Here is a 26,457-nt window from a genome sequence, read left to right on the forward strand (position 1 = left end):
ACACTGCCCACCTCCTGAGGCTGCTGTGAGGATCGACGACGGGCTACCCACAGGAGAGCCCGCTGCATGCTGAAGTGCGCTGTGCATGTAGGAGTTGACAAGTCCCACCGACCCGAGGACACCTCTGCAGGTCTCGAAGACCCCGAGGCCGTCCCCAGGGGTCTCCCTGCCTCCAGGAGCTTGTCCATCAGCCACCTGCCCCGTGGCCATGGAAACACTGATGATGCCCACACGACACTCCCTGCCTGCAGCCCACCTCTCACCGCCCCGCACCAGCCATCTACAAGGCAAGCAGGGCACACGCCCGTGTTCTATCATTCAGATGATAAAAGTGAGGCTCAGAGAGCTTATGCGTCCACATCAGCACTCTCTCATTGAGCAAACGGTTCTGCTTGTACAGAACAGATCTGCTGGATAAAGGAGTGAGCGGATGAATGAATGAAGGCTGCAACGGAGAACTAAGGAGGCAGCACTGATTCGGGCAACAGCAGATTAACAGGCTCAAAGCTCAAAGGCCCTGCCAGGAGAACTCAGGGAGCTGCGCGGGCTGCAGCCCAAGAGTTGCTGGAGAAAAGAGAGCTGCCAGCAAGGGCCAGGCCTGGAGGTCTCTGGGGAGCCCGCCTGGGTCTCATACGAAGGAGCCTTGGGGACTCGGGTGGGCAGTGCCAGGCGGGCACACACCCACTGGCGGAGAACGTGGAGGGGGCAGCTGGCCTTTCTCAGCCCGAGACTCCCAGCCTGAGCCCCACCGGGCGCGGCAAAGGTCCAGCAGAGCCCCTCACATCCTTCAGTCAGGGACACGCAGCCACAGCAACTCCCATCACACAAGTGCGAGGAGCCGCCCGCTCACCGTTTCCATGGGAATCCCCTTGAAATAACCCCACAATGGGCTGCTGTTCTTCCCCGCGGAGGAGGAGCTCGGGATAATTGTGACGGAGGGCGGCAGGCACTAACCAGCACCCGGAATGCCGTGGAAATTTCAAGGCCCAGGGCCCAACCCCACACCTCCCGCCCGCCCATCCACTCACTCACACCAGCAGAGATGGCCAGGGCCTCGGGGCAGACTGCACCTTTATTCCTCTCCATCACTGGGGTGCAACCAGACCATCTCCTTGGCAATTGAATGACAGGGAGGAAACTGGCAATCACACCTAAAACAACATCCATCTGTCTCCCTTTGAGAGGCTCCAGGAAGGCCCAGGTTCGCAGGGACACAGCCCGGGGTCAAACCCAGGGTCGGTCATGCAGCATCGTGACCTACACAAGCCCTGCCCTTAGAGGGTCCCTTTTCTCAAGTGCCCTGGGTAAGAGCAGAGGGATAGAGTGGCGGCTGCACAGCCCACGGCAGGAATCGGATGCGTTTGCCTGACAGTACGACATATCATGGAAGAGTCCTCCCGTTCATCAGCAGGTATCTGCTGAGGCCCTGCAAGGGGCAGGGAGCCAGGACAGCCAGGGTGCACAGTCGGCAAGCGAGAAGAGCGGCTCAGAGGGGTCTCCCAGGACCACCCAGCTGGTGCGAAGAGGAATGCCTGCCCACATTGACTGGGCCCTTGCTCTGCCCAGACAGGTTGGAAGCCCTTTCCACCATTTCCCACAGAGTTCTCGTAGCCACTCTCTCATCTGAGAACTGTTACCCCTACTTTGCTGATGCGGACACTGAGGCCCCGAGAGGTCACAGAGAGAGGGGTGGCCGGCCAGGCCCCAGGCCCAGGTCTCCTAACGCTTCTGTGCAGCCCTCTCAACCGGCCACTCTGGGACCCCCTGCTCTGCCTGGGTCACCCACCCCACCGAGCTCCAAGCTTCCTGAAGGCTCAGGCCCAGGTCCCGCTGACCCCGCTGATCCATGTTGCTGTCCCCTCACATCTGGGTCACCCCAACCCTCCACCCAGTCCCAGGGCCCACTCTTCCCTCCTGTCACCACGGCTGCCAGGACTCAGCGAGAGGCCCTGGCCAGAACCACTGGGGCCAAGGTGCGCAGGCCCTGCCCGCCTGATGCTCCTGCTGGTCCAGGGGGTGGGCAAGTAGAGACCCTGGCAGCCAGGTGACCCTCCCCAGGGCTTTCATCCTGGAGCACGTCCAAGCCTCTTCTGTCTGTATCTGGCTGTCCCCCTCGCCCCAGACGAGCAAAGGCACCACAAACCAATGACTAGGCCCCTGAAGGGACGTGCTGCCCTCAGGCACCTGCGCCAGCTTAACTGATGTCCTGGTTAATCGGGGCGGGGGGGAGGGGCAGTGCTGACCCCAGCAGGTGGCAGACATGTCCCTCCTGATGACACCTCCAGCAGACAGCCCCTCGCAGCCCCAGAGATCTCCCCAAGTCAGCCTTAGTAACCCACCAGCCAACCTCCCTCGCCCAAAAGGTGTTCCTCCAGGACCCTGGCCAGGTATAGTGGCCGAGGGCACCTGAGGACGGGGAACAGGCACGCTCCGCTCAGCATCTTCCCGGCCACCAAGCCCAGTGCTGGTGAGGACTGGGGAAGCAGGCACCTCAAACGTGGCCACGTTAATCCAGATAAAACACACACAGCCTTTGACCCTCCAGAAGCCCCTGGTGGGAATTAATCCTCAGATATGCCATGTGGGTGTTAATTTGCTGCATCGGGCAAAATGGGGAAGAAACCAAAACTAGACACAACCCAGTGTCTCTGTAGGTGCCGGGTTAGTCAACTGTGTTCCGCCCCATCAATGAAGTCTCTGCAGTGTCACAGGGAATGGACGAGGTCTCTGTGCCAACTCAGAAAGAACTGCATTTCCCCCTTATACCTCTGCCAGGCTCTAAACATTGTTTACCATAGGAATGCATGGCTTTAATTTTTAATAATAAAATGAGTTTGACTTTTTTAATGACTATAAAAGCAGCTGCTAATAAAATTCCACTAAATACGTACTTGAGAAAAAGGAAAATACAGACTGGCGGCCCCAACCCGGCCTCCATGCTGGGGGCGGCCCAGGACAGGCAGCCCCCACTGCACGGCAAGGCGGGCTGCACAAAGCGGACAGGAGAGTGATGCATTCAGCAGGGAAGCAAACCTCTAAGTCTGGGGAGTCAGGCCTCCCGGGCAGCACCCTGAGAGTTCCAGAAAACGGGCTACGTCCCCCACAGGCCCTCCTCCGAGTGGCCAGAATCTCCTCTTGTCCTTTCCCCAGAAGCCAAATGCTGGTAGGCATGATTTCCAGAGGAATGGCCAGTCCTGGACACGGCAGTGGGGCTCCCCGGGCCCCAGGGGACTGAAAGAGCCCGTTCCCCATGTGCTGGCAGAGGCAGCCGCAGCCACCGACTCCCTCCTCATTCTCTTTCACCGTGTTGCCTGTCCTAGATAGCTCTGGGGGTGGAGTTTCCTGCAGCTAGTGGTGGATGTAGCCTTTGCTGTGGAGTCAGGCAAGGCTGGGCCGAATCCCCATTCTACCAGCCTACTGCCGTGCAACCTTGGGCAGGGAGCCTGACCTCTCTGAGCCTCAGTCTTCTCATCTGTAGGGGTGGGGGAAGGGGGGGGTCCTGGCACCGACTGCAGATGGTTGTTAAGATACAGACTGTGGTGCCTCTGGCCAGCATCCAGCATCTATCCCAGGGCATCTATTCCACAAATACTGGCTTCCCTCACCTGCTGTCGACACCCCCATTTTTAACCTGAACACAGGGTCTGTCTCCCACTCTATGGGGCGAATGGCTACCCAGTACTTCATCTGGGTCGGAGAAAAGTCAAGCCATGGTTCAGCCACGCTCTCAAAGCTTGCCAGGCGCCTGAAGGAAAACACCAGATGACCTGCACAGTGGGTCAGCTCAGGCCACTCCGGCCCTTCAGCGCCCGCTCGAAACATCCTAGCCAACAACACCCTGAGCCAGCCCCGACACCACACACATCCCGGAGCCCGGGGGCGTACGCAGGTCCGTGCAGACCTGAGTGAGGGCTGGATTTGGCATCTTCAGGCCTGGGTTCAAATCAGCCCACTGCTTAGAGCTGGGAAACCCCACCTCCATTTCCTTGTCTGTCAATTGGAGATGACAATTCCATACCCCACGGAGGTCCTGAGCGGGCCTGCCCTTGCCTCCCCCTCCACACTGCCCGGCTCCCTGCTCACATCTGAAGCCCCTCCTCCCCTCTCCCCGTCTCCTGCTCCTCCTTAGATCCTAGAACTTGCTCAGGGCCCTGTCTCTCCTGGACCTCCAACACCAATCTCAACGCCTGCACACAGCAGGCCCTAGTAAGTGATAAATGAATTTGCTTCTTCCAGGAAGCCCTCCATGACTTCCCACTGCCCCAGCCCGCCTCTGGGCAGCCCAGCCCCCAGGCTCCTTCTTGCCACCATCCCAACACTGACTCCCTGTCCATCTGGTCTGTTCTGGCAACTCCTTGGGACCTGGAGCTTGTCAATCATATCCCTGGCCATATCCCCGACTCCCAGCAAAGCCCCTGACACACAGCAAGTGCTCAGCAAACTGCGGGCTGTCTGGGAGAATCGGCGTGCACAGATGCCCACTGCACCTTACACAGAGGCTCTCACGCCTGTCAGTCCCATTCTCTGCCCACATGGTCAGGCTTCTCAGCACGGCTGTTTTCACTATTCTGGCTCTTTCCTCTCCTGACATCCCCTGCTCCCCAAATAAATCCAACTGCTTAAGATGACGAGTTCCATCTGAAACATGCTAAGCCCAAATGTGCCCGCCCTCCCGCTCCCTGTATCTTCCGTGTTCTCTGCCACGGACGGCAGCCCATCTGAGCGGCGAGGGTGCGGGCAGGCCGGCGGTGGGGCTGCTTTGTCCTTCTCTGTGCACGCCCCGGAGAGGGCCCGGGCTATAAATCCAGCTGAGCCTGTCTTATGGAGAAGGTGCCGCGCTGCTGATAGGTTTTTATAGCTGCCTGTTTGCAAAGCCCCAGCATCATTAATCCTCGGCCCCCTCCCGCAGCCCCAGCTGTCCCCTCAGCCAGGTCTGGGGTGGCCCGGGAGGAGCAGGAGAAAGGAACGCCTCTCCCTCAGCTGCTCCTTTGTGCTGTTGTTCAACTGAATTGGGTACCCCTCACCTTCCAGCTCCCCTCCAGCCTCAGTCCTCTAAGGGCCTTGGCTGGGGTGTTTGGGGGCCCAATAAATGGCACTCCTGTTCCCATCCAGGTTTGAAACCTCCCGAGAGTGCGAGCAGAGCTAGGTATGTAGTGTCGGGCTCAGCCGCACCCCGGTCCTGAGAAAGTCCCAGGGGAGGATGTGGTGTGAGAGCTGACACGAGCAGGACTTGCTGTCCCAGAACCACCCGCCCCGACTCCCCCACCCCCAGCCTGCCCCCTTATGTCACAACTTGTCCCAGACCCACAAATCAGACTGCACCCCTCGCCCCGCTCCGGATCCCTCCCCCAGGAGAAGGGCTGGGGAGCAGGGCCCCCAACAGCCTGGACGGGAGACAGGAGGGACCAGGTCCCGCTCTGCTCGTGCCGCATTGTTGAAAACTCAGACTGGTGCCTTCCTTAGATTTACAAATGGGTCCAGCCACTGCCTGCTGGCCTGGGGCCATCTGTCCCTTCAGAGTGACTTTGTGCGTCCCCACTCAGATCCCGCATATTTAACTCTCACTCCCCAGTTCCTGGGGCACACCCCGGTTTCACCCTGGTCCCGTCTAAGTCCTCCTGCATTGCTTCCCTGGGTCGTCGTGGGACCCTGCTCCTGGGGCCTGGGCCTCACAGCTGCTCCTTCTGCAGACGCCCTCGATTCAGAGGACATACTGGTGTTTGTGCCCCCAAGGTGGAGTCTTCATCTCACAAATGAGGAAACTGAGGTGCAGGGAGGCCGTGTGGCATCCCCGGGGTCACGCAGCCAGTCACCAGCAGAGCCTGGTCACCAGGTGGCATGGCCCCTTACAAGGATGCAGCTACAGGGACCCCAAGCCCCAGGTTTCCAGCCACTGCCCCAATTTATCACCTGCCGTCACACTGTCCCCATATGGACACACGTATGTAGCCAGACAAGTGACCCAGTTTGGGGTTTTGAAAATTGGGTCACCCATAGGGAAGCTGCCGTCAAGAAGACGTGCCTGGGGTTCACAGGGTTGACCCCGGGGCTCTCAGCTCCACCCAAACATGCCCAGGTCTGGGACTCAGGCAGTCGCCTGGAAGCAAAGTCACCAAATGAGTCCTTGGCACAAAGCCGCGTGGGTCCTCGGGGCCCAGCTCTGTCCCGTGGGATGTCCCAGCCCAGCGCTCTCCTGGACATACATTCACCCTCAGGCCCAGCACAGGTCAGGACCCGCCTCGGAACACCTCAGGCACCACAGAGACCTCGGGGCTGGGCCAGCCATGGGCAGCCCGGCCCGCTGCCACCCCCGCCCACCACCTGGATGGGCTGCCCCCATCCCTGGCTCCAGCTCCTCACGGCCACACTGCAGGATGGCCTGGTGAGAGGGCGGGGCTGGGACTGGGGTGGGTCAGAGAAGAGAGTCAGGCCTTCAGGGTCACCCTGCAGCCCTTTCCCTGGGGGCTGATGAGCGTGGACAGGTCGGGTGTGGCTCCCTCTGCTCAGAGGAAAGATGAGCATCTGATGGGGCCTTTCTGAGTATCAGGCGCACCTAACATGTTATCTCGCCCATCTGCCCTGAGAGGACATTCTTCTCAGCCCCTGATTTAGAGCTGAAGACACAGAGGTGCCGAGAGAGTCCACAGCACGTCAGCCGCATGAGGCGCAGTGGGCGCAGAGGAAGGTTGGCCCCAGGTGACCTGAGTCCCTCTTGTGCCCTTGTACTCTGCACATGTTAAAGCACCAGGGACAAAGCATGGGGGAGGGGGCCCCCAAAGAGGAAGGAGTGGAGTTAGAAGTCATCATAAGTGCCCGCAGCATCCGGAGCCAGCCCGGCGCACCCCGGCTCTGCCTCCTCCTGGCTGGGGGAGGTCTTAACTTCTGGGAGCCTCAGTTTCCTCATCTGTAAAATGGGAGAACAACCCCCCAACCCCCACCAGGGATGCTCAAAAGTCAGCAGGAGGAGGTGCAAAACACAGGAGGGGATGGTTGGCAGGGGTTTGGCAGGTGGATCTGCCCACAGTGCTCCCTCGCTGCAGGGGGGACCCTTCGGGAAGCTGTCCACTTGGGGAGGGCGCCGTGTAGCATTCAGACAAAGGCACATGTGTGAGGGGCCATGGCTGGCACAGGCAGGGTCCCCTCCCCTTGCAGAACACTGAGACCACCTTTGTGACATGGTTTTCTCCCCGGCGAACCTCGGGCTTTCAAAGATCTCACCTCCTTCCCAACTGCCCAACACGGACGGATCTAGAAGACGCTGTGCTAGCGAAATAAGCCAGACACACAGGACAGACAGTCCGACTGCACTTACGCGGGCCCGGGAGGAGGCAAATTCTGAGACAGGAGGCAGCGGGGAGTGTCCCAGGGGCTGGGCGGAGGGGGCAGCGTTTAATGGGGACGGGGCTGCCGTTTGGGGTAACGAAAGAGTTTTGGAAATAGATAGAGGTGATGGTTGCACGACATCGTGGATGTCATTAATGCCACTGAATCGTACACTTAAAATGGTTAAAATGGCAAGTTTATGTTATACATATTTTACTACAATTTTTAAAAAATTAATTTTGTAATATACCAAGAAGCTATCGAGTTGTACACTTTAAGTGGCGAATTGCATGGTGTGTGAATTATATCTCAATAAAGCTGTTTTTTAATAACAATTAAAGTGTGACTATCTGCAGCCCGGGCTCTGTCGGGCCAGGGTTCCCGAGAGGCAGGCTGAGCCGAGCCACATGGGCCAACCCACGACATGCCTGTCCCAGGACTGCACCCTGGGACATGGCTCCTCCATCAGCTCTGCAGCCACCCTGAGGACAGGGCCCCCACTTACGCTGAGCCGGGGTCTGGAGGAGCCACTAAGGTGGCCCGACGCCCCCTCTCCAGATGAGAGGGGCCTGGGGGAGGGCGTCACCCATGACTCACACTGAGGATTCTAAGGCTCCCCTCTCACTCGGAACAAGGCCGGAAGGGAGTCCTCTTTCTGGCAAGGGTGCAGCCTGCTGCAGGAGGGGGTGGGGTTCAGGGGCCGACAGGCCCAGGACAGCGCTAGCTCCTCACTGCATGCCCACAGAGTAGACTCAGCAGGGTGCTTGTCCTCCCTGAGTTCCCATGTAGTCATCAGGTGAATGGGGACAGTAACAGTATCTGCCTCAGGGACAAAGCCTGCACACCGCTCACCCTGCCTGGGGCAGGCACACGAGCACTCTCACTAAACGGCAGAGCAGCTTCCTCCCCTTTTGCCACATGCATGCACTCAGAGAAGGGTGCCCATCGCCCAGTAGGTGGATGCCGTGTGCACCGTGTCTAGGACCAGGCCACTGCTTCCTTGAGGCTGAGCAAGTAAGATGATCCGTGCCCTTGGAGGCAAGCTGAGCAGAAAGCCAGCCGGCTCACCTGCTTCCCTTCTGCAGTCCTCCCCTCACCACAGGGGCCCTGGCAAGGGAGAAAGCACAGCCCCCCAAGGGCACCGTCCCCGCTGTGGGCACCTCACAGCGCACCTGCAGAAGGGGAGGGCGCGGGGCGGCTGACAGGCTGCTCCCCAACCCGAGCCCCTTTGTATGAATACTCCTGCCTGGTGCACACACAGGGGGCAGGTCTGCGGGAAATCTAGGCTACTGCCTAAAGAAAGCGGGTACTCACCTCTTGTTTTCTGCATTTATTTTTTTTCCAACTTTACTGAGATAGAATTGACATATAACGTTGTATAAGCTTAAGGCGTTGACTTGATACACTCGCATACCAAAAAACAATGACCACTGTAGTGTTAGCTGACACCTCCATCAGGTCAATAATTCCCATTGCTGTTTTGTAGTGAGAATATTTAAGATCTACTTTCTTAGCAACTTTCAAGTATATAATACCTATTAACTATAGCTGCTATCCTGTACCTTAGATCCCCAGAACTCAGGAATCTTCTAAGTGGAAGTTTGTACCCTTTGACCAACTTCTCCCCATTTCCTCCACCCCCAGTCCCAGATAACCACTGTTCTAGTCTCTGTCTGAGTTCGGCTTTCCTGGACCCCACATATAAGTGAGACCATGCAGTATTTGTCTTTCTCTGACTTATTTCACTTAGCCTATGCCCTCAAGATCCATCCACGTTGTCACAAACCCTGTATGTAAATGGGCAAAACTACACCCATTTTCATATTTTGGAAGAGGGACTTGGTGTGGAGGGGCAGGCTCCTGCTTCCTCTGACGGGTCAGGATGACAAGGGAGCGTCACCCCTGCAGGGGCAGCGGCTCAAGGTCAGACAGCCGAGTGCGGACCCTGCTCGGCAGGCCGTCTGCGGCAAACTGTTTCCCAGAGAGCCACAGCACTGTCTCCCACGCCATCTGCTCTTCCACAGTGTGCCCTGGCCTTTCCTGCATCCCAAGGTGGAGTCTAACGCACCTTCGACCTGGGCCAGCCTGGGACTCAAAGAGCTAAAGTGACAGAAGTGACGAAGTCAACGTGAGACTCCGAGGAGGTCAGGAAGTCAGGTTCTCGTAGGACACTTGATCTGGGAAAGCCAGCCACCGCCTAAGGGGTCCAGCTACCCTGAGACCCCCATGCTAGAGAGGCCACATTGCTGGTCCCAGGCGAGCCCAGCCTCCCAGCCATCCCCACTGCGCACGAAATGTGTGCATGAAACCATCTTGGGCCACCTGGACCAGCCCACCCACCAGCTTAGAAGGGAGGCTCAGCAGCGGCCACGCAGAGTAGATGTGCCAGCCACGTCCCACCCAGACTCCTGACTCACGGACTCCAGGGGACATTAAAATATGGTTGTTGTCTTAAGTCACTAAGATTTTAGACCAGTCTGTTAGGTAGTAATAGTAACCATAACACTGACTGTGTGGCTTTGCGCATGTGACCCAAGCTCTCTGGGGCTCTGTTTTCTGACATGTAAAAGGGGGTCATTCCCACCACCCCCCAGAGCAGGCACAAAGTTCCAATGAGATGACGAGCATCCGTGTCGCGACACTGTAGCAGTGACGAGAGGGCAGCTTCCTCGCCATTGGCCCCGCCATCACTATTACTATCTTACCGAGAAGGCGAGAGTTACACACGCAGGAAAAGGCAACTGACAGCAGGATTCCTCCGTGCACAGCCAAAGCCCCATCACCCATCGGACGCACATCAGGAGACAATGAGCACAGCCGTAAGTCACCACGCGCTGCAGCCGAAATCGATCCTTTTTTTTTTTTTTTTTTAAAGCCAGAGAGACAGAGATTGATGGGTTCGCTCCATCTACAGACCACTCCAGAGCGGCATGATACATGTGGATTCACTCTTTTAAAGATCACTCAAACAAAATTTTTGGCAAATTTTATTTATTTATTTATTTATTTTTTTGAGGAAGATTAGCCCTGAGCTAACATCTGCCACCAATCCTCCTCTCTTTGCTGAGGAAGACTGGCCCTGAGCTAACATCCATGCCCATCTTCCTCTACTTTATATGTGGGACGCCTGCCACAGCATGGCTTGCCAAGCGGTGCCATGTCCACACCCGGGATCCAAACCAGTGAACCCTGGGCCACCGAAGCAGCACATGTGCACTTAACCACTGCACCACCGGGCCAGCCCCCAAATTTTATTTTTAGTTTAGTAGACAACATGATATTGGGATCTTTATTCAAGCTCTTAAAAACACTACTATCCTTCCACTAAGCAACTGCATCCCCGGACAGCCAGAGAGAGGACTAACCTGTAACACAAGAACATGTACATTCACAAGGATGCTCACCACATCTTAATTTAAACACCCAAAGTGGGGCACAGCTGTCCAAGAGTAGGGAGGTCTCTACACCCTCTACCCACCGTCGTCTGCACTCACCAGCCTCTGGCACACTCTCGTGTTAACCAAAGACCACGAGAGGAGGTTCCACCTTCCGTCCCCCACCACACCACGCCTCCACCACACCAACCCTCCGGGACAACCTCTCTTTCCCATGACCTTCACCTCCACCCGCCTTTCACCGCCCGCTCTGTGCGCCTCTCCTGGACGTGCTTTCCTCTGAACGCCACTCTCCCCACTTCCACTCTCCAAACTCCCAGAGACCCCTGGCCTCCCTCTCAGTTCCCTCTTCCTTCCCTGCCTGGACAGATCACCAAGGTCCCTCCGCCACCAGCAGCCTGTGTTGTCTGTTCATTCACCACGCCTGCCAGGGGCTCCCAGACCCACAAGTTAACACTCCAGCAACCCTGGAGCCATGCCGTTTCTTCCCTCCGTGCTTCTGCCCATAACGTCCCTACTGCCTGGAATGCCTTCTCCCCTGCTCTCTCCTGCCATCCTGGGCCAGCAGCTCCTCTGCTCCGGACTCAGCATCTCTGCCCATCTGCTCCCAGGCTGCGGCAGGGTCCCACTGCATCCGCCCCATCACACTGTATCATGGGCATCTGTGTACGTGTCCCTGGTTCCAGAGGTTCCCCAGGGAGGGGCTGTGCCCCATTCCTCCTCACTCCTGCACCCCCAACCCCACCCACACGCCCACTGCAGGCCATCAACCCTAGTCTGAGGAATGAATCCATACACAGTGACTGAATGAATAATTATAGCTACATGATGGACTATTACGCAGCCATTAAAAACTGTTTACTCGGAGCATGTGATCACATGGGGAAACGGTTTACAGTGTGTTAAATATTTGAAAAAAAAGACACATACCTGTATTTATAGTACAACCTACAGGGGGGCAGTAAGAAGGAAAAATAACAAAATTGGAACAATGTTTCTAGGGCAGTGAAAGCAGGATGTTATTTTTCCGTCTCTTTATTCTACTTTTTGCATTTTCAAACGTCTCTATAATGAGATGAAATAAATAGAGAAATAAAATTAAAATCTTCTCAAAAGGAGCATCTTAACATACACACAACTTAGCTCCCAGAGTCTGACAATACGGGACACATTATGACGATGGATTGTTTTCACAGCTTCAATAAAGAGCCTTACCTCTCCTTGGGGCTATAAAATATTCAGGGTTGTTTTTATCACCTTTCACATCGAAAGCCGGTGTAGGAACCACTATCATTCAGCCCCTGACTCCTCAAGTCAGTTCATTCCATGAGGGATTGTTCCCGAAGCAGACAGGCTGGCTGGAGGTCTGCACAGTGTGTACCCCTCACAGTGACCCCAGGGCTGCCTACCCATTTCCACAGTGAGGAATTTGAGTTATTTAATATTCTTGAGCTGTCACCTTCAGTAAGGAGCACATTGACCGTAATCCTCCGGCCAGGGTTTAAAACATCACCATGGCCTTGACATGTGGAAGGGCCATGCAGTGTACCACTGCCCATTTGGAAAAAATGCAGGGAGTTCTCACTCCGGGGACCACAGAAGTGGCCATGCATGCTGAACCCATTCAAAGGGATCTCACTAATCAACGTGGAAATTACAAATGTTCCATAAGCTTTAAACTTTTTTCCAAGATATTAAAAACTCTCTTATTGGTGGTTACAAATGTAAAGGGAAATTAAAAATAGTAAAACTAATATTTACTTAGTACACAGTAATTTAAAACATTAGAAACATTGAGAATTCAAGGATTTTATTTCTTTGCAACAGATGTATCGAGAGGAGTGTGACCAGGACTGGCTTCTTCCGCTTGCTGTCTCACTCCCTACACAGGGCAAGCATCTCTTCCACTCCTTGGAGAATTGTCTTTCTAACTTAGATCAGATTCCAAGATTTTATCCTTTGTGCTTTCAACATTGTGAAATATCTTCAAGGGTTCCTTTAACATGAAACGTTTTCCTGGCGTCACTTCTTCTGGGATGTCTTCACCCTTTTGGTCACAGACACCCTCCTCACTTACGTCGATAAGTTCAGCTTCACTTTTCCTCTGGCTGTGCAGAAGAGTCTCGAATGGCAGCGGCTTCAACATCCCCAGGGTCAGCGATTTTTCCTATAACTCTATTTACATTCCATCTAAATTTCTCCTCCAGCATCATCACTTATCTGTTTTTGTTTTTGTTTTTGTTTTTGTTTTGCTGACCCTCATCTTCGTGGGACAATTCCCTCTTTGATGGTCCATCTTTGTAAAACGTCACACAAGTTCATCACGGGGAGACAAGGAGGCAACACCTCCACATGCTTCGCTGTCTGTGTGTGAACTGACAGAAGCACAGTGATCAACCAGCGAAAGATGCTGAAAGAAGAGACTTGGTCATGAATCACGACGCACAAACATTATTAACTTCGTGGTTTGTGGACCGAGGAAGTGGTGGCAAAGTTTGTCCTTAATGCAATTACTCACAGTTCCGTACACCATGGTAGCTGAAATCTGGACCGTGTGGTTGGGGGACTGGCATTATATTGAACGGAACCGTGGTGACCGGAACGTGTGCATATTGGAACGGTGCACAGTGAAGATTGTTTATAGCCAGGAAATTTGGCCAGGGGAAGGTGTGGCATTTGGTTAAAGAAAAAAAACTCTGGACTGCTCTGAGGTCAGATGTGAAGATGTGCCGTTTGTGCACTCACTCAGTCATTCAAACACGTTTACCCAGCACCTGGTGGAGTACAGAGGAGCAGTGCACGGAGGAAGCAGACATGTCCAAGGTATGTATCTACTGACGCTGCGTGGGACAGGACTCAGGGCCCTGTGTTTCAGAAAGGCCCGGGTGCCAGTCCCATCTTATGATCGGAGCCACCCCTCCTGGCTGGGACTGAGAGAGTTCTTCAGTTATAAGAAACACAAATTGACGCAGGCTAACAGAAGCAAGAAGGAAGTTACTGGAAGGCTCTGAGGGAGCCACAGAATCAAGGAGAGAGCACTGTAGCTGGACAGGGGATGTCAGAAGGAGCAGGCGTTGGGCAGGACTGGGAATTCAGCTTTAGGAATCCATGACTATTCCATTTTCTACTGCTGTTTAACAAATCACCTCGAAACTCAATGGCTTAAAAGAGAACCCATTTACTTTGCTCAGGAACCTGCAATCTGGGAAGGTCTTGGTTGGAGACGTGTGCACCGGCTGAACAACCCGCCAGGGTCTCTCAGCCGATGGGAGGTGAGGAGGTCCTGGCAGAAGGAAGGGGCACCCCCGGGGCTGATTCCCAGGATCCAGGCAACCACCCCTCAGCCTTCCAAACCTGGGATCCAGACACGGGTTAGGGACAGTGGCGGTGAAACCATAATCCTTACAAAACAGTAACTAGTGTCTTTAGCAGCCAGTGGTATGAAAATGGGATGGAGGACTGGCCTCGATCAGAAAAGACTTAAGAGACAGATGTAGGTACAGGGGCATGACCCTGGATCCTGGGTCAAACCAACCAACTAAAAAAAGACATTTCTGAGACAACTGGGGACATTGCTAAGAGGGAGCGGAATTTAGATGGGAAGAAATCGGTACTCATTTTGCAAGGTGGGATGGTGCTAACTGCTTATGTAAGAAATGCCCTTAGCGTTCACAGATGCCTGCTGATGGGGGGAGGGGGGGGTCAAGTGACGGGAGTCTTGAATTTGCTTAGAAATGCTTCAGCCAAAAGGAGAAAGTAAATGAAGGAAGTATGGCAAAATCTGGAGAACAGCTGAAGCGAGGGGATGGGAGAGGAACAATTCCATATGCTATTTTCTCTACTTCTGTACATATTTGAAAGTTTTCATTAAAACTTTTTTGAAACTGGAAAAAAATTCAAAAGCTGATAATGATGGAAGTAGTTCCCTTTTATTGAGATTCGTGTACAGTAGGTACATTATTTCACTTAATTCTCACGAAAAGCCCACTGGTAGTTCTCTCTCTGCTTGACAGATGGGGAAATTGGTTCTGAGGCAGAAGAACCAGCCAAAGGCTCACAGCTGTGCCAGAACCAGAGCTCAGCCCGGGGTCCAGGTCCCAGCCTCCAGCATCGGGAGCCCCAGGTGTCAGGGCTGCAACCTCCACGGGGGGCGGGGTTGGGGACCGGGTACAGGAGGCCAGGCCCGCCCAGAGGAGGCCTTGGGCCTGCAGTTGGAGATCCCGTCCCTGCTTGGGGCAGCCGGAACCTCTGAGCTGCCTTTGTTCTGCCTCAATGCACCATTCAGCCCAGGGTTCTGGGGGACAATGGCTCCCACTGTGCAAGGAGGCAGCGCCCGTCCTGGGCAGCACAGCAGCTCCCAAGTGGCCCTGCTCCCCAGCAGGCTGGCAACTGCCTCCTGGGCTCAGGCAGAGGAGGCTGGATGCCGTCAGGGGACAATCATCTGTCACTTCACACATGCTGTTCCTCCTGCCTGGAATGGACTAGAATGCCAAGTCCCAACACACCATCACCCCTAACCTGGAGAATGCCACTCCCTTCAGGGCCAAAGGGCCTGTCCTCTGTAGAGCTGTGACCATACCCCTCCTCCCACCGATACGGCTGAGGGGAGCCCTTCTCCTTCTGACCCTTCTCTAATGTTTTTAGCCCCACATGCGGCTGTAACAGACGCATTGCTGCACACGCGGCCTGAGCACCACACCAAGCAGCCCTGGGGTCAAACCCAAGACCCTCCCAAGCCAGGCGCATGATCAGAACTTGAATGGACCGCCTGCCCTGCCCTGTTGGTCCCACCACCCAACGTGGAGGTCAGGAGTGCGGGTCTGCAGGCGGATGGCCTGCGTGCAAACCCCAGCTCTGCCTCTTACACGTGTGACTCGGGCAAGTGCCGAGGCTCAGTTTTCTCCTCTGTAAGATGGGGATAATACACACAACGTTGGGTTTTGTGAAAATCCACTAAGACGATGTACTTAGCATCTGGCACATAGTAGGTACTCAATAAAATGGTTAACCATAACAACGGCTGTTGTGTTTGTTTTATAATTATTTAATACTGAAGTCCACATGGGTCATTTTACACGAGGGCTGACCCGCAATGTGCTTCTCTTTGTAGGGCCCGGTTCAACCAGCAGGATCCCCAGGGCGCTGTGGGCTTGCAGACTCCTCCAGACTCTCTCCAGAGGCGGCCCACTCTCTCAATGGCATCCGAGACCCTGGGAGGGACGGGCCCACGTCTTAAGAAGAACAAAACGAAACCAGGAGTGCGGAGCTCTCAAAGGAGCCTTCTGGGACCTGGAGCGTTTGCCCCAGAGGCAGTAAGACTTGGGCGAGGGGCATCCTGGAGGGAGAAGAGAGAGCCAACCGTTCTGCATACAGACAGGGAGAAGAGGCGCGGAAGGGGGCCAGACTACGAAGGATCAAAGGCTCGTGGAAAGACGGCATCAACAAAGCAGAACCAGAGGGGACCGGCTGCCAGCGGTGCGAGCACCCGAAACAGGAGGAGCCAGAGCACAGCTTCCCATGGTCCCACCTGACAGCTTGGCAGCCTTCATGCTGGGGATCCATCCTTCCCGCCTCCCTCTTTCTCTCCCTTCCTTCCTTCCTGGGATCGTCTTGGGTCTGTGACTCCACAGTCCTCCTGTTTTCCTCCTGCCTCGGTGGCCACCCCAACTCTGTCACCATCACAGAGTCCTTGTTCTCTGTCCCTTAGACGTTGGTGAACCGTGGGCTCTGGCCTCAGCTCTCTTCTCTCTTTCTCTCAACCCCACCCTCACTCTCTCTGCCCTAGTGACAAGGCTTCTTCTGTGCCTAGCACATAGTAGGCGCTCCAGGAATAGCTGTCGAATAAACGAATGAATGAGTGAGTGAGTGACAGCAGTAACCTTGTTCTCTAAGGTCTCTAGCGTCCCCCCCGGCATATAAGGGGGTCAGGACATGTCTGTAAAACAAAAGGGGAAAAAAACGTTCCATCTCATTGGTATTCAGACATGAATTAAAACAAATACTTTTCATCTCTGATATTTGCAAAGGTCACACAAATTAGAATACCTAATGTTGATCAGCATGTGGTAAAATAGAGAAACTTTCTGGAGAATCATTTGGCAATATGTGTCGAGAATACTAAACCCGTTCATAATTTTTACATAAAATTGCATGCACAGCACTCTCTCTGAAGAAATTATTCCACAGTTGGGGGAGGGATGGGAGTAGGGGGTCTTCATGTACAAATAATGTTCATTCATTCAGTTTTAGTTACAAAAGAATAAAAAGCAACATAATTGTCCAACAATCAGAGGGCAATTAATTAAACTATGACACATCTATTGTGGGAATAGTTTGCAGCCAATAAAAAGATGGAATTTGGAGGCGGGGGTGGGGGTGGGGGTGGGGGGCCGGGCTGAGGTAACCACTTCCCGCTCACTGCCCCCCAGGACTTGAGAACACACAGGGAAGGTGGACAGCAAGAGGGAGGTCAAAAAAATCTGCTTTATTAATGGTAAACTTGGAGGAAAAACCGAGCTAGAGACCCCCTACCCGACTGCCCCTCCTGCTGGGCCTGTGGGGAGGAAGAAGTCCGAAGGCTGGACTCTAACAGGAGGGCACCGCAGGCCGGGCCCCAGCACAGCCCACGGGGTGAGGGCCCCAGAGCGCGGGGAGGAGCAGGGCCCTTTAACACCGTAGCCCCGCCCAAGAGGGAAAGGCTGCCCAATGGGTGACAGGCTGTCACCACTCCGACCAATCACAAAAGCCAAGGAGGTGGGAGGCGGGCCAAGGAGTCCCCACCCCCAGGAATTCCAGCCTTCCCCCGACAGCAAAGTAGGGCCAATTATAGCATTTGCCAGACCAGTGCAAAAAGAAAACGCAGAGCCCCTTGTGCAAAAAGCAAGGGGAAAGTGTCATTAAAGGTACTAAAATACAAAGCTTTTTCATTTTTTCCATGACTTCTTATGGTGTTATTTATTTGCGATTTAATGCCAACTGAAATAAAGAAAAAAAAGTTTAAATTATTAGCGTGAATTTTATTGCTCATCGTTCTATTGTACAGTTTCAGCTTTAAATGCAAATCGAAGCGCACTGAACCGAAATGCAGAAGCACTGAAATCCTCCACCTGAAACTGCTGGCTTCTACAGGCAAATGCTCCTCGTTCCTCCCAGAGCAGGGGCAACCCTGCACGGAACCAACTCATCTGTTTCTATTTCACTTTGCGATGCTCGCACATTCTAGGCACACATCTCTACTCTTGGCTCAATGACAAATAAGGGCTGAAAAGAAAGGAAGCTGCTGTTGTCCTATCTTCTTTTTCCTTCAGTGTCATCATTTCAGCATCAGTGAGCAGCTAACACAGGGAGGTAACATGAGTAAGAAAGGATGTGCCAGGGTACTTGGTCCTCATGCTTCTCAGAATGTCGCCGCCTCCCTTCTGCATTCCGAACAAGTTCGGGTTCAGGCCGACAGCGTGGCATCTCAGGGCTGTCAGCACTTCCGCTCACACAACCACAGACACACTGATCTGGCGCGCAATCGCAGAATTCTGGTGGCCCCACAACACATGGGAGGCTCAGCGACGCTCAGAGTGAACACAGGTAAGTGTGTTATGGAAGCTGCATGAGGAACAGCGGAAACACTTGTTGCATGTGTCACCTCTGCTTGTGCGCATGCTCCACTATCCCATCAGACGTCACTTACAAAACACAGGTTCAAAGATAAAAGTATTAAAAATTTCAAGATGGTGACAGCAGAGCATTCAACCAAGCACACGGCCCTTCTGAGTAGGGGACCCTATATGACCGCACAGGCGGCACACCCGTGAAGCCAGCCCTGGAGCAAAGCACTGGAAAATTCTTATAATCTCATGCTTAATCAGAAAAATAGCCTTCAAAATGGTTTATAGAGAGAGATTACAGCTTTTATTAAAAACAGACATGGGCACTTACAAAAGACCGGAAAGAACTATCAGAGATTGCCAACAGCGTGTCTCCCTGCGAGGCACACTGGAGACCGCTGCCCTCGTCATCCACGTCGCTGCTCTGTAGTCCTCCCGACCGAGCCCAGCAGTGCACAGCCACGCTTCCGGTTCTCAAGACCTAAAACACCTCTGGCAAAAACCCCCCTTAGCTCTGCGGGCTTTAAGGACAAAACCCAAAAGCTGTAGCAAGTTAAGACAACCAGGAGATCATGTGGAAAAACTGTATTAGAATTTGATTTCCATCTCACAGAAAGAAAATGGAAAACACCCTACTGCGTGTCTGCACCAACCTCCGAGTCAGCGCTGATGACAAACAAATGAGCTGCCGCTCACAGCGGGGTGTATGGGTGGTCCACGCGGCGGTTTGGGAGATGGACAACAATAACCCCTCCACATGGGGGGCCTGTGGAGTCCACACGGCCTTTGCTCATCACAGCCTGGGACAACCCAGGGCAGGAGGCAGTGCAGGGAAACTGAGGCTAGAGAGGGGATGAGATTTGGTGGAGGGCACCCAGAGGTGTCCCATCGCGGCCTCCTTCCCTGCCCCACCCCTGAGGCAGAGACAGCATCAGCCGTGGAACCCCAAGAAAGCTTGTGGAAGCGACGCTCCTCAATGGAAGCAAAAGGAAGAAAGATCTGAGCAGTCCACGCCCTGATTTTCAAAAATTGACGGCTGACCCTCCAGGCCCTCCCTCTGGGCTGGCTTTAGGTCGGTGCCACAAGTAACCGCCTCCCCCCAGCCTCAGTTTCCCCATGGGTTAGGGACGGAGTTGGGTTAGCCAGTCTGATGATAGTTTTACAGGCCAATCTAACTCTTACCGCTAAAGAACAGATATCAATACTTGCTAAGTGCTGCCTGTGCCCCTGGGCCTGGGCTGGGCACGCGCACATACTCCAGGCCGTGTAATCGAATGCCGCAAGTTCACCAGGAGGATTCCCGTCGCGAAGCAGGGTGGGGGCTTCACGGAGATGTACAGCCCCGGTTACAAGTGATCTGAGCAACAAGCCAGAGAAGAAACTAAGGCTCTGAGAGACTGTGTGACCCGCCTGAGATTGCAGACCCAAAGCCAGACCCCACCAGGCACACAGGTCCCCTGGCACCAGACCTGGGGATATCTCATCTGGCTGGAGCCACCCCCTCAGTAGGGCCCAGGAGGGGAAAACGGAACTTGGCGATTTTGACTTAAGTGAATTACAAGAGATCAAAGAAGATTCCTAAAACAGAAAGCAAGAAAATCGAAGTGCCTCCTGGTTTTATGTATCTCGAGTCTAGGTCACGAGGGACAGGGCTCCTGGGTTTCCCGATAACTAGGAAAGGCTGTGCAAGCAGGGGTGCTGTTGGCTGCAAGTAACAGAGCGTCGGCTCAAAGTGCGTAACGGTGAGGAAATAAATGTACCAGCTCACGGAACTGGAAGCCCAGAGGCAGGTGGACGTCAGGCCTGGTTAACACAGGGAGTCACAGATGTCACCCACATCCCCACTTCTCACTCACTCTTTGCTCTGCCATCAACTGTGTTGTTGGCTTAAAACTTACTCCCTTCACGCCCTCAAGGTGGCTGCCGGCAACCATGGGGCTTCCATGTGCCATCACAAGAGAGGGACTGGCCCCCTGCAGCCCTCTCTACCTTCCGCTTGACCTCCAGAACGAACTCCCACGTCCATCCTGGAACCAGTCACTGCAAGAGCGATGGGATTACCCTTGGACCAAGCTCGTCCAGCCCATGGCCACAGGTCTCTTGCCGGGAACCACCTGTGTTCTCGGTGGTGTGAAGGGGGACAGGCGGGTGGGGAGATCAGCCACAATACGCACCACAGAATGCACATCTGCCTGAATGCTGGGTGTTCGGCCAGCCTGGGCAGAAAACTGATGCCATCCAGGGCACAGCTAGTTCAAAACACGAAGGCGGCAGAAACCACCTAAATGCCGGTTCAGACAGGCCTGGGCCGCCCTCCTGATCTTAACCACTTCCCGAGCGAGTCACTGCACTCCTCCGCTTCACCTCCTCAACTATAAACTCAGGACGACTCTGTGGGGATAAACAGATCACTCTGAAATCACACGGAACCCACGAGGATGGCAAGGACAGGGGGTTACGGGGACAGGTGCGTTCCTTTCCACGGATGAAAGAGGCACATGCAGACAACAGGGTTCAACGGCTGAGGTGCTCGAGGGAGGGAAAGCCGCGCCCGTGGTCCCAGCACAAAAGCGTGCCCCCAACGTGACTTACCCATCAGGCGTCTGGGAGTGACTGCTGCTTCCCAAAGGGACCCAGTCACTGCCACAATCTACCTCATCAGCATCTACCACCTCCCCGGGGCCAGGAGCTCCTGGGTCTGGTCCGCCACTGCCTGACCAGGGCCAGACCCAGAGGAGGATGTACTCGGTAACCCCTGCTGCGTGCAGGAGAGTGAATGCATTTCACAGACCTGGTCTAGCCTGGAAACACCTGTCCAACTCACCCGAACGCTGAGTCCCGGGGCTGCAGCAAGAGAACACAGCCAGGAAGCATCCCTCCTGGGGCCACATCCAGCTCTTGAGAAAAGTCGGAACAGAGACTCCTGGCATCCTCCTATCCCTCGGGGCCTTTCTCTAGGGCCCAGGTCCTTCCATTCTCCTAAGAGCCTCCACTGTGCTGCTCTCTGCAACACCCACTCATCTTTGCAAAGTTCTCTGTGCCCCCAGGTGGCCTGTACCCACACTTAATGATCACAACAACCCTCATTCAGCTGAGCTGAGCCAAGAGTTAGGAGGAAAAAAAGGTGTTCTGACTAATTCACACCAAGGTGTGAATGACTAACAAAACCTCAACTCTTCCCAAGGTTTTTGAATTTTTTATAAGAAGAGATGCAGGAACTCAAGCAGGACTCCCACTGGCGAACATGCCGTTTAACTTGAGACCTAAAGGATGAGGAGTCAGCCATGAGAAAAGCAGGTGACTGTTTCAGGCAGAAGACACAGCCAGTGCAAAGGCCCTGAGACAAGAAAGAAAATGGCCTGCTTAAGAAACAGGAGTATATCAGAGCCACTGGAGTGTAGTGAGCAAGTGCTGGTGGACCAAATGACCAAGCAGAAGAGAAATTTGTACACCTGGGTCGTTTGCGAATTCTTAGCATCCACTATTTGCTCCTGAAGCTCTTTCCAGGAACGAAAGTTTTAAATTATAGCAGTGTTGTTTATTAAATGCCTCCAATTAGACCTAATACTATGCTGGGTGCTTTCTATATTAGCATAATCACTAATCGTCCCAACAACCCTGTAAGATAAATCATTATTATTTCTCCCTTTACAAAGAGAGAAAGTGATACTCAGAAAGGTTTAGTAACTTATCCAAGGCTGCACAGCATATGCAGAGTCAGAAGCAGGATTTGAACACAAGTCTATCTGACATCCAAATCAGTGACGGACCCTATGCTCTCAGCACAGCATGTAAGCAAGATGCAATAGTGTGGAAGTCCATTTTCAAGCAGGGAGGCCAGAATCTCATCTAATTCTAATTCTAATAATTATTGTTATTGCTTTCACTCCCTGAGGACAGGAATTTCTGATCTGGATCCTCTCTGCATCCTTAGCACCTGAGCCCTATGCCCTATACGCAACCAGCACTCAGCCTGGGATGTGGACAAAGGCTGAGCCTCAGTTTCCTCATCTATGGACTGGGTGTAAGGGTGTGTGGACCTCGTGTGTGAGGCCCCAGGGCACACAGGTGCTCAACACACTTTAGCTGCCAGTGCACGGTTTATGGTTCCGAGGTGCCTCCTCCATCCACCATCTCACCTACTCGCCAGACTGTGGGAAAGATGGTACCATCCACTCCATTTTACAGACGGGGAAACTGAGACAGCGAGAGGAGACTCTCCTCAACATCACAGGGCCCGAGGGCAGGCGCTCTGTCCAGCCCTAGGGCTCACACAGGACTGGCACTGTGGGTGCTCAGTAAATACTTGTCGAATGAAGGAAGGGGCATTAAAATCATCACTTCTCACCCTTATAACGATGCACTTGCCCCGGCTCGCGCCTGCTGAGAGCTGGCAGGTTTATGAAAGAAAGGGGCTGGTGGAGAATGAAGAAGGAATTCACGTCTGCAAATGTCCACCATGGGTCAGGCCTGGCGCTTTCTACTCTTAACCACAAAGCCCTGAGCCCTGTCCATCGCCCTGGATGTGGAGATGGGAAACCCCAGGCTTCCTCCGGAAAGCCAGACCAGAAGCACCTGCCAACATCCCCTGTCTGTGCCAGGGCCAGACCACTGGAGCCCCTGCCAGCAGCCAGAGGCCTGTTTCCCCCTCCACCACTCAGCAGGCTGGCAGCAGAAGGAACACGCCAACCCGCACTGATCCTTCCTCCACCTCACCAAGGCAGGCGACAAAGGTCCCCGAGAAGCCATAGCTTGCGGCCAGCCCTCACCAGCCACGCAGCCCTGGGCAGCCCTGCCCCCTCTCCCCTCACACACACCCATCAGCAAAGCATGACTCAGCGGGTCTAAGCGGGATGCGGGGAGCGCCACCCTCAGCATCCCTCCGCCCAGGCTACACACCCAGCCCAGCCTCTGCACTCCCCGCCCGGAGGCCACGGAGCCCGCCCGGCGCTGGCCCAGCGCTCCCGGCCTCGGCCTCCGCAGGGCTCCGGCTACCGGGTCTGGCCTCATTTCCGGCGGACACCACCCGGGAGCGGAGTCACCGCCGCCGGGCCCACACAGGGTCCCTGACACAGGCACCCACGCGCACGAGCACCGCGGCGCGCAATGCCCAGGGCCCCTCCTACAGGGGCAGCCACCAGGGGACCTCTTGCTAAAAACCCGCAAACACTTCTGCAACCAGCCCAGCAGCCCCTAGGGAAGACGCAGGCAGTCCCGAAATCCCTAAGCCCGGGAAGGTCTCCAGCCCAGAACCCCCACCGCTGCAGGCGGACAGCCCGCGGCTAGCTCTCCCCATCCTCGTTGGAGACTTCGCTCCGCGGGCGCCGGGCTGCAGCGGGCTCGGCAGCGGTCCCCACCGTCCCCCGGAGAGGTGGAGCAGAGGGACCCTTGGAGGTTACCGGCCTATGGGAGCGGGGCGCTGACCCTCTGGATTCCGCCAGCCTCAGGGTGGGGGTTGGGCTTGGGCATCTACGGCCAATTTAGGGGATTTCAAATGCACGGCCCATTTGGGGTGGCATAGTCCACTTTTTTGGAAAATTCTGACAGTTTGGGGCCAGCTAGTATAACTCTAGGAATAAAAACCAACCCCAAACCAGCCGCTTCTCCCACCCACTATGGGACCCTGCCTCTGGAGGCCCAGGGAGGGGCCGAGGACAGCGAGCCTCTCAGGCGAATCCGGCAATGGATTTTTTTTTTCTGGGTCCCTCTTCGTCTCCGGGGAGTGAGCAGCCTAGAAAATTCTGCGAGCTTTGGGCAGGGCTGAAATGGCAAACCCAGCATTCTGAGCCATTAAATTTCCCCGGGATTTCTTCCCCAGGTTAGCCGCAGGGATGGCCGTTTTGAAAATGATGGCCAGGGCCGGCCGATTCAGGATGGCACCAGGCCCGGGGCCGGAAAGCTGCCTGCCCCTGCCGGAGGGCGGCGCGGAGGAGGGCGCTGCCCTCTCGGGCGGCTGGGCAGCGGAGGCCGGCGCCCTCGGGCTCCCTCCCTCCCGGACCCGGGCGGGGTGGGGTGGGGTGGGGTGGGGTGGGGGGACACGACACACAGCGCGCGGTCCAAACCTTCGGAGGGCATTCGGTGCGACGGCATCCCCACGCCGCGGCCGGCCGGAGGGGGCCTCAGACAACACGTACGTTACCTTCAGTCACATAGCTGTGGTCCCGCAGGAAGCTGTGGTTAATTTTCCGCGTGTCCGTGTCCTCGCCCATTGAAGGCCGTGCCCGGTGCCCTGGGCATGCCCCGCCGCCGCACACCGATGCAATCCGCAGAGGTCGCGCCGGGCGCGCGGGCCATGCCGCCGCAGCCTAGCAGGGGCGCGGGCCGCCGGGGCCCCGGGGGGCGGGCATCGCGGCCGGGGGCGGCCGGGGACGGGCGGGCGGCCGGGGCGGGCGCCGCGGTCAGGCGAGCGCGCGGCGGGCGGGCGGCGGCCGCGGGTGGGGGCGGGCCGGGGCCCGGGCGCGCATGCCGGCCGGCCGGGGCGCGCTGCGTCCGTGCGCCCGCGGCGGCGGCGGCCTGGTGCGGGGCGCTCGCTGCGGCGGCGGCGGCGGCGGCGGCGGCGGCGGCGGCGGCGGCGGCGGCGGCGGCGGCGGCGGCGGCGGCGGCGGAGGGGACGCGCGCGGCGCTGCGCCGACCGAGCCGGGGCCGAGGCGGGCTGCGCGGGCTGGGGCGGCCGCCGCCGCTGTCGCAGGCCCCTCCCTCGCGCCGCCCGCTCCTCCGCCCCCGCGGCCCGCGCCGCCCGCCGCGCGCCGGCCGCCGAGCGCCCTGCAGGTGGAGCCGCGCCCGGCCGAGGCGGCCCCGCGGGCTCAGGCCCTCGCGCTTGGGCACCTTCGGTACCTGGGCGCGCCAGGGGGAAGGGAGGAAGGAGATGGCCAGCCTGGGCCTGGGCGCTGGTCAGCTGAGCTTTTGGGGGCACCTTGGGTGCCCAGGTGCTCCAATTCTGGAAGAGACGGCCAATGGATGGGGACTCAGAAGAAGGGAGGGCAGGCGGGCAGCGACCGGAAGGACCGGGAGGGGATGGGGGCGCAGCTGAAGGTGGCGCACCTGGAGAAGGAGAGCATCTTCAGAGGGGCGAGGACACGGTTCCCTTCACTGGTAGAAGAGGGTGGGTCAGACCCGTTGTGAGGGCCCTCCGGAGCCCACCCTGGACCCGTGGGAAGAAGCTGGGGGCCGGACCGAGGGGCCAGGAGGGTCAGCCCCCTACAAGGCAAAACTCTGGAGGAGATGGCTGGGGTGGTTGGCCTCCTCCAGGCAGAGCTCTGTGACCTCTCCTCATGCTCCCCTTTCTACTTACTGGTGAGAGGAAGGGTGGGAACAGCTCTGGGTACACTCCAAAAATGGGCTGGAAAATGAGGGTCCCTCCACCCCATCTCCCTCCCCGCCAAACCCAGGGCTTCTCACAGGAAGGGACCTCCTGTCCCTTAGTCACCCCGCCTCTCATTGTACACAGTGCCTGGCACAGAGCAGGGCTTCAAAAAATATGTGTCCCGTCTTGTCGAGCTGCCACCTCCTCCAAGCTGACCCCTTGCCCAAGGACTCAAGGCACAGAGCACAGGCCTCAGCGGGGGCTTCAGAGGTGCTGGGGAGGGAGTGGATCAGCCCCCGGGACCAGCAGGCCTTCCCAGGTGTTCAGCAAACCTCCTTGGGAAGGGAGGGGGAGGAATGTGCCGACTGCCTTGGAGGAGTCCCCAAGGGGGCTCCAGCCCCAGGTGGGAGGGGGAGCTGGTTTCCCCTGGTCCCACAATTCTGTGATGCTCTCTGCTCCTCTCAACTGGTTTTTCAGAGACTGCAGGCAGCTCCCCAAAGTGCAGTGGGGCGGGCGAGTCCCGAAGGGGCTGGGGCTGGGAGGAGGGGGTTATAGGAAAGACTAGGGCAGGTGGACGCCCCCTGAGGTTTCTTGCTGGGGAATGGAAGGGAGTTTTGCCAGCTAGAGCTGGGCTTTCATTGGATAGAAATGCCCAGAATGGACCTCCAGGAGGTGGAAGCCCTCCTCACCGCCTCTTCTCGGCCCTCCACCCCCCGCAGCACCCTGCAGTGCAATGGAAGAGGCGGGACACAGGAGAAGCCTGGGGGCTCTGCCAGTGCCACCACCTGCTTGCTGAGTGACCTGGGGCAGGTCCCCCACCTGCCCCAGCCTCAGC

General features: G+C 56.1%; 1 protein-coding gene across 2 annotated transcripts in view; it reads right to left on the bottom strand.

Moving 5' to 3' along the window:
- The window catches only part of PPP2R2C (protein phosphatase 2 regulatory subunit Bgamma), a 141,876-nt gene extending 117,179 nt beyond the window's left edge, over positions 1–24,697 (bottom strand). Inside the window, exon 1 of one of the 2 annotated variants that reach the window (XM_070613314.1) lies at positions 24,459–24,697. In XM_070613314.1, the coding sequence (XP_070469415.1) occupies positions 24,459–24,528 (70 nt within the window). In that variant the 5' untranslated portion in view covers positions 24,529–24,697. Of the gene's footprint in view, positions 1–24,381 lie in introns of both variants that reach the window. The other variant, XM_070613315.1, reaches the window with a different exon arrangement.
- Between the last annotated feature and the right edge of the window lie 1,760 nt (positions 24,698–26,457).

This window comes from Equus przewalskii, chromosome 3, assembly GCF_037783145.1.
Source record: "Equus przewalskii isolate Varuska chromosome 3, EquPr2, whole genome shotgun sequence".
In the NCBI taxonomy this organism is placed as follows: domain Eukaryota; kingdom Metazoa; phylum Chordata; class Mammalia; order Perissodactyla; family Equidae; genus Equus; species Equus przewalskii.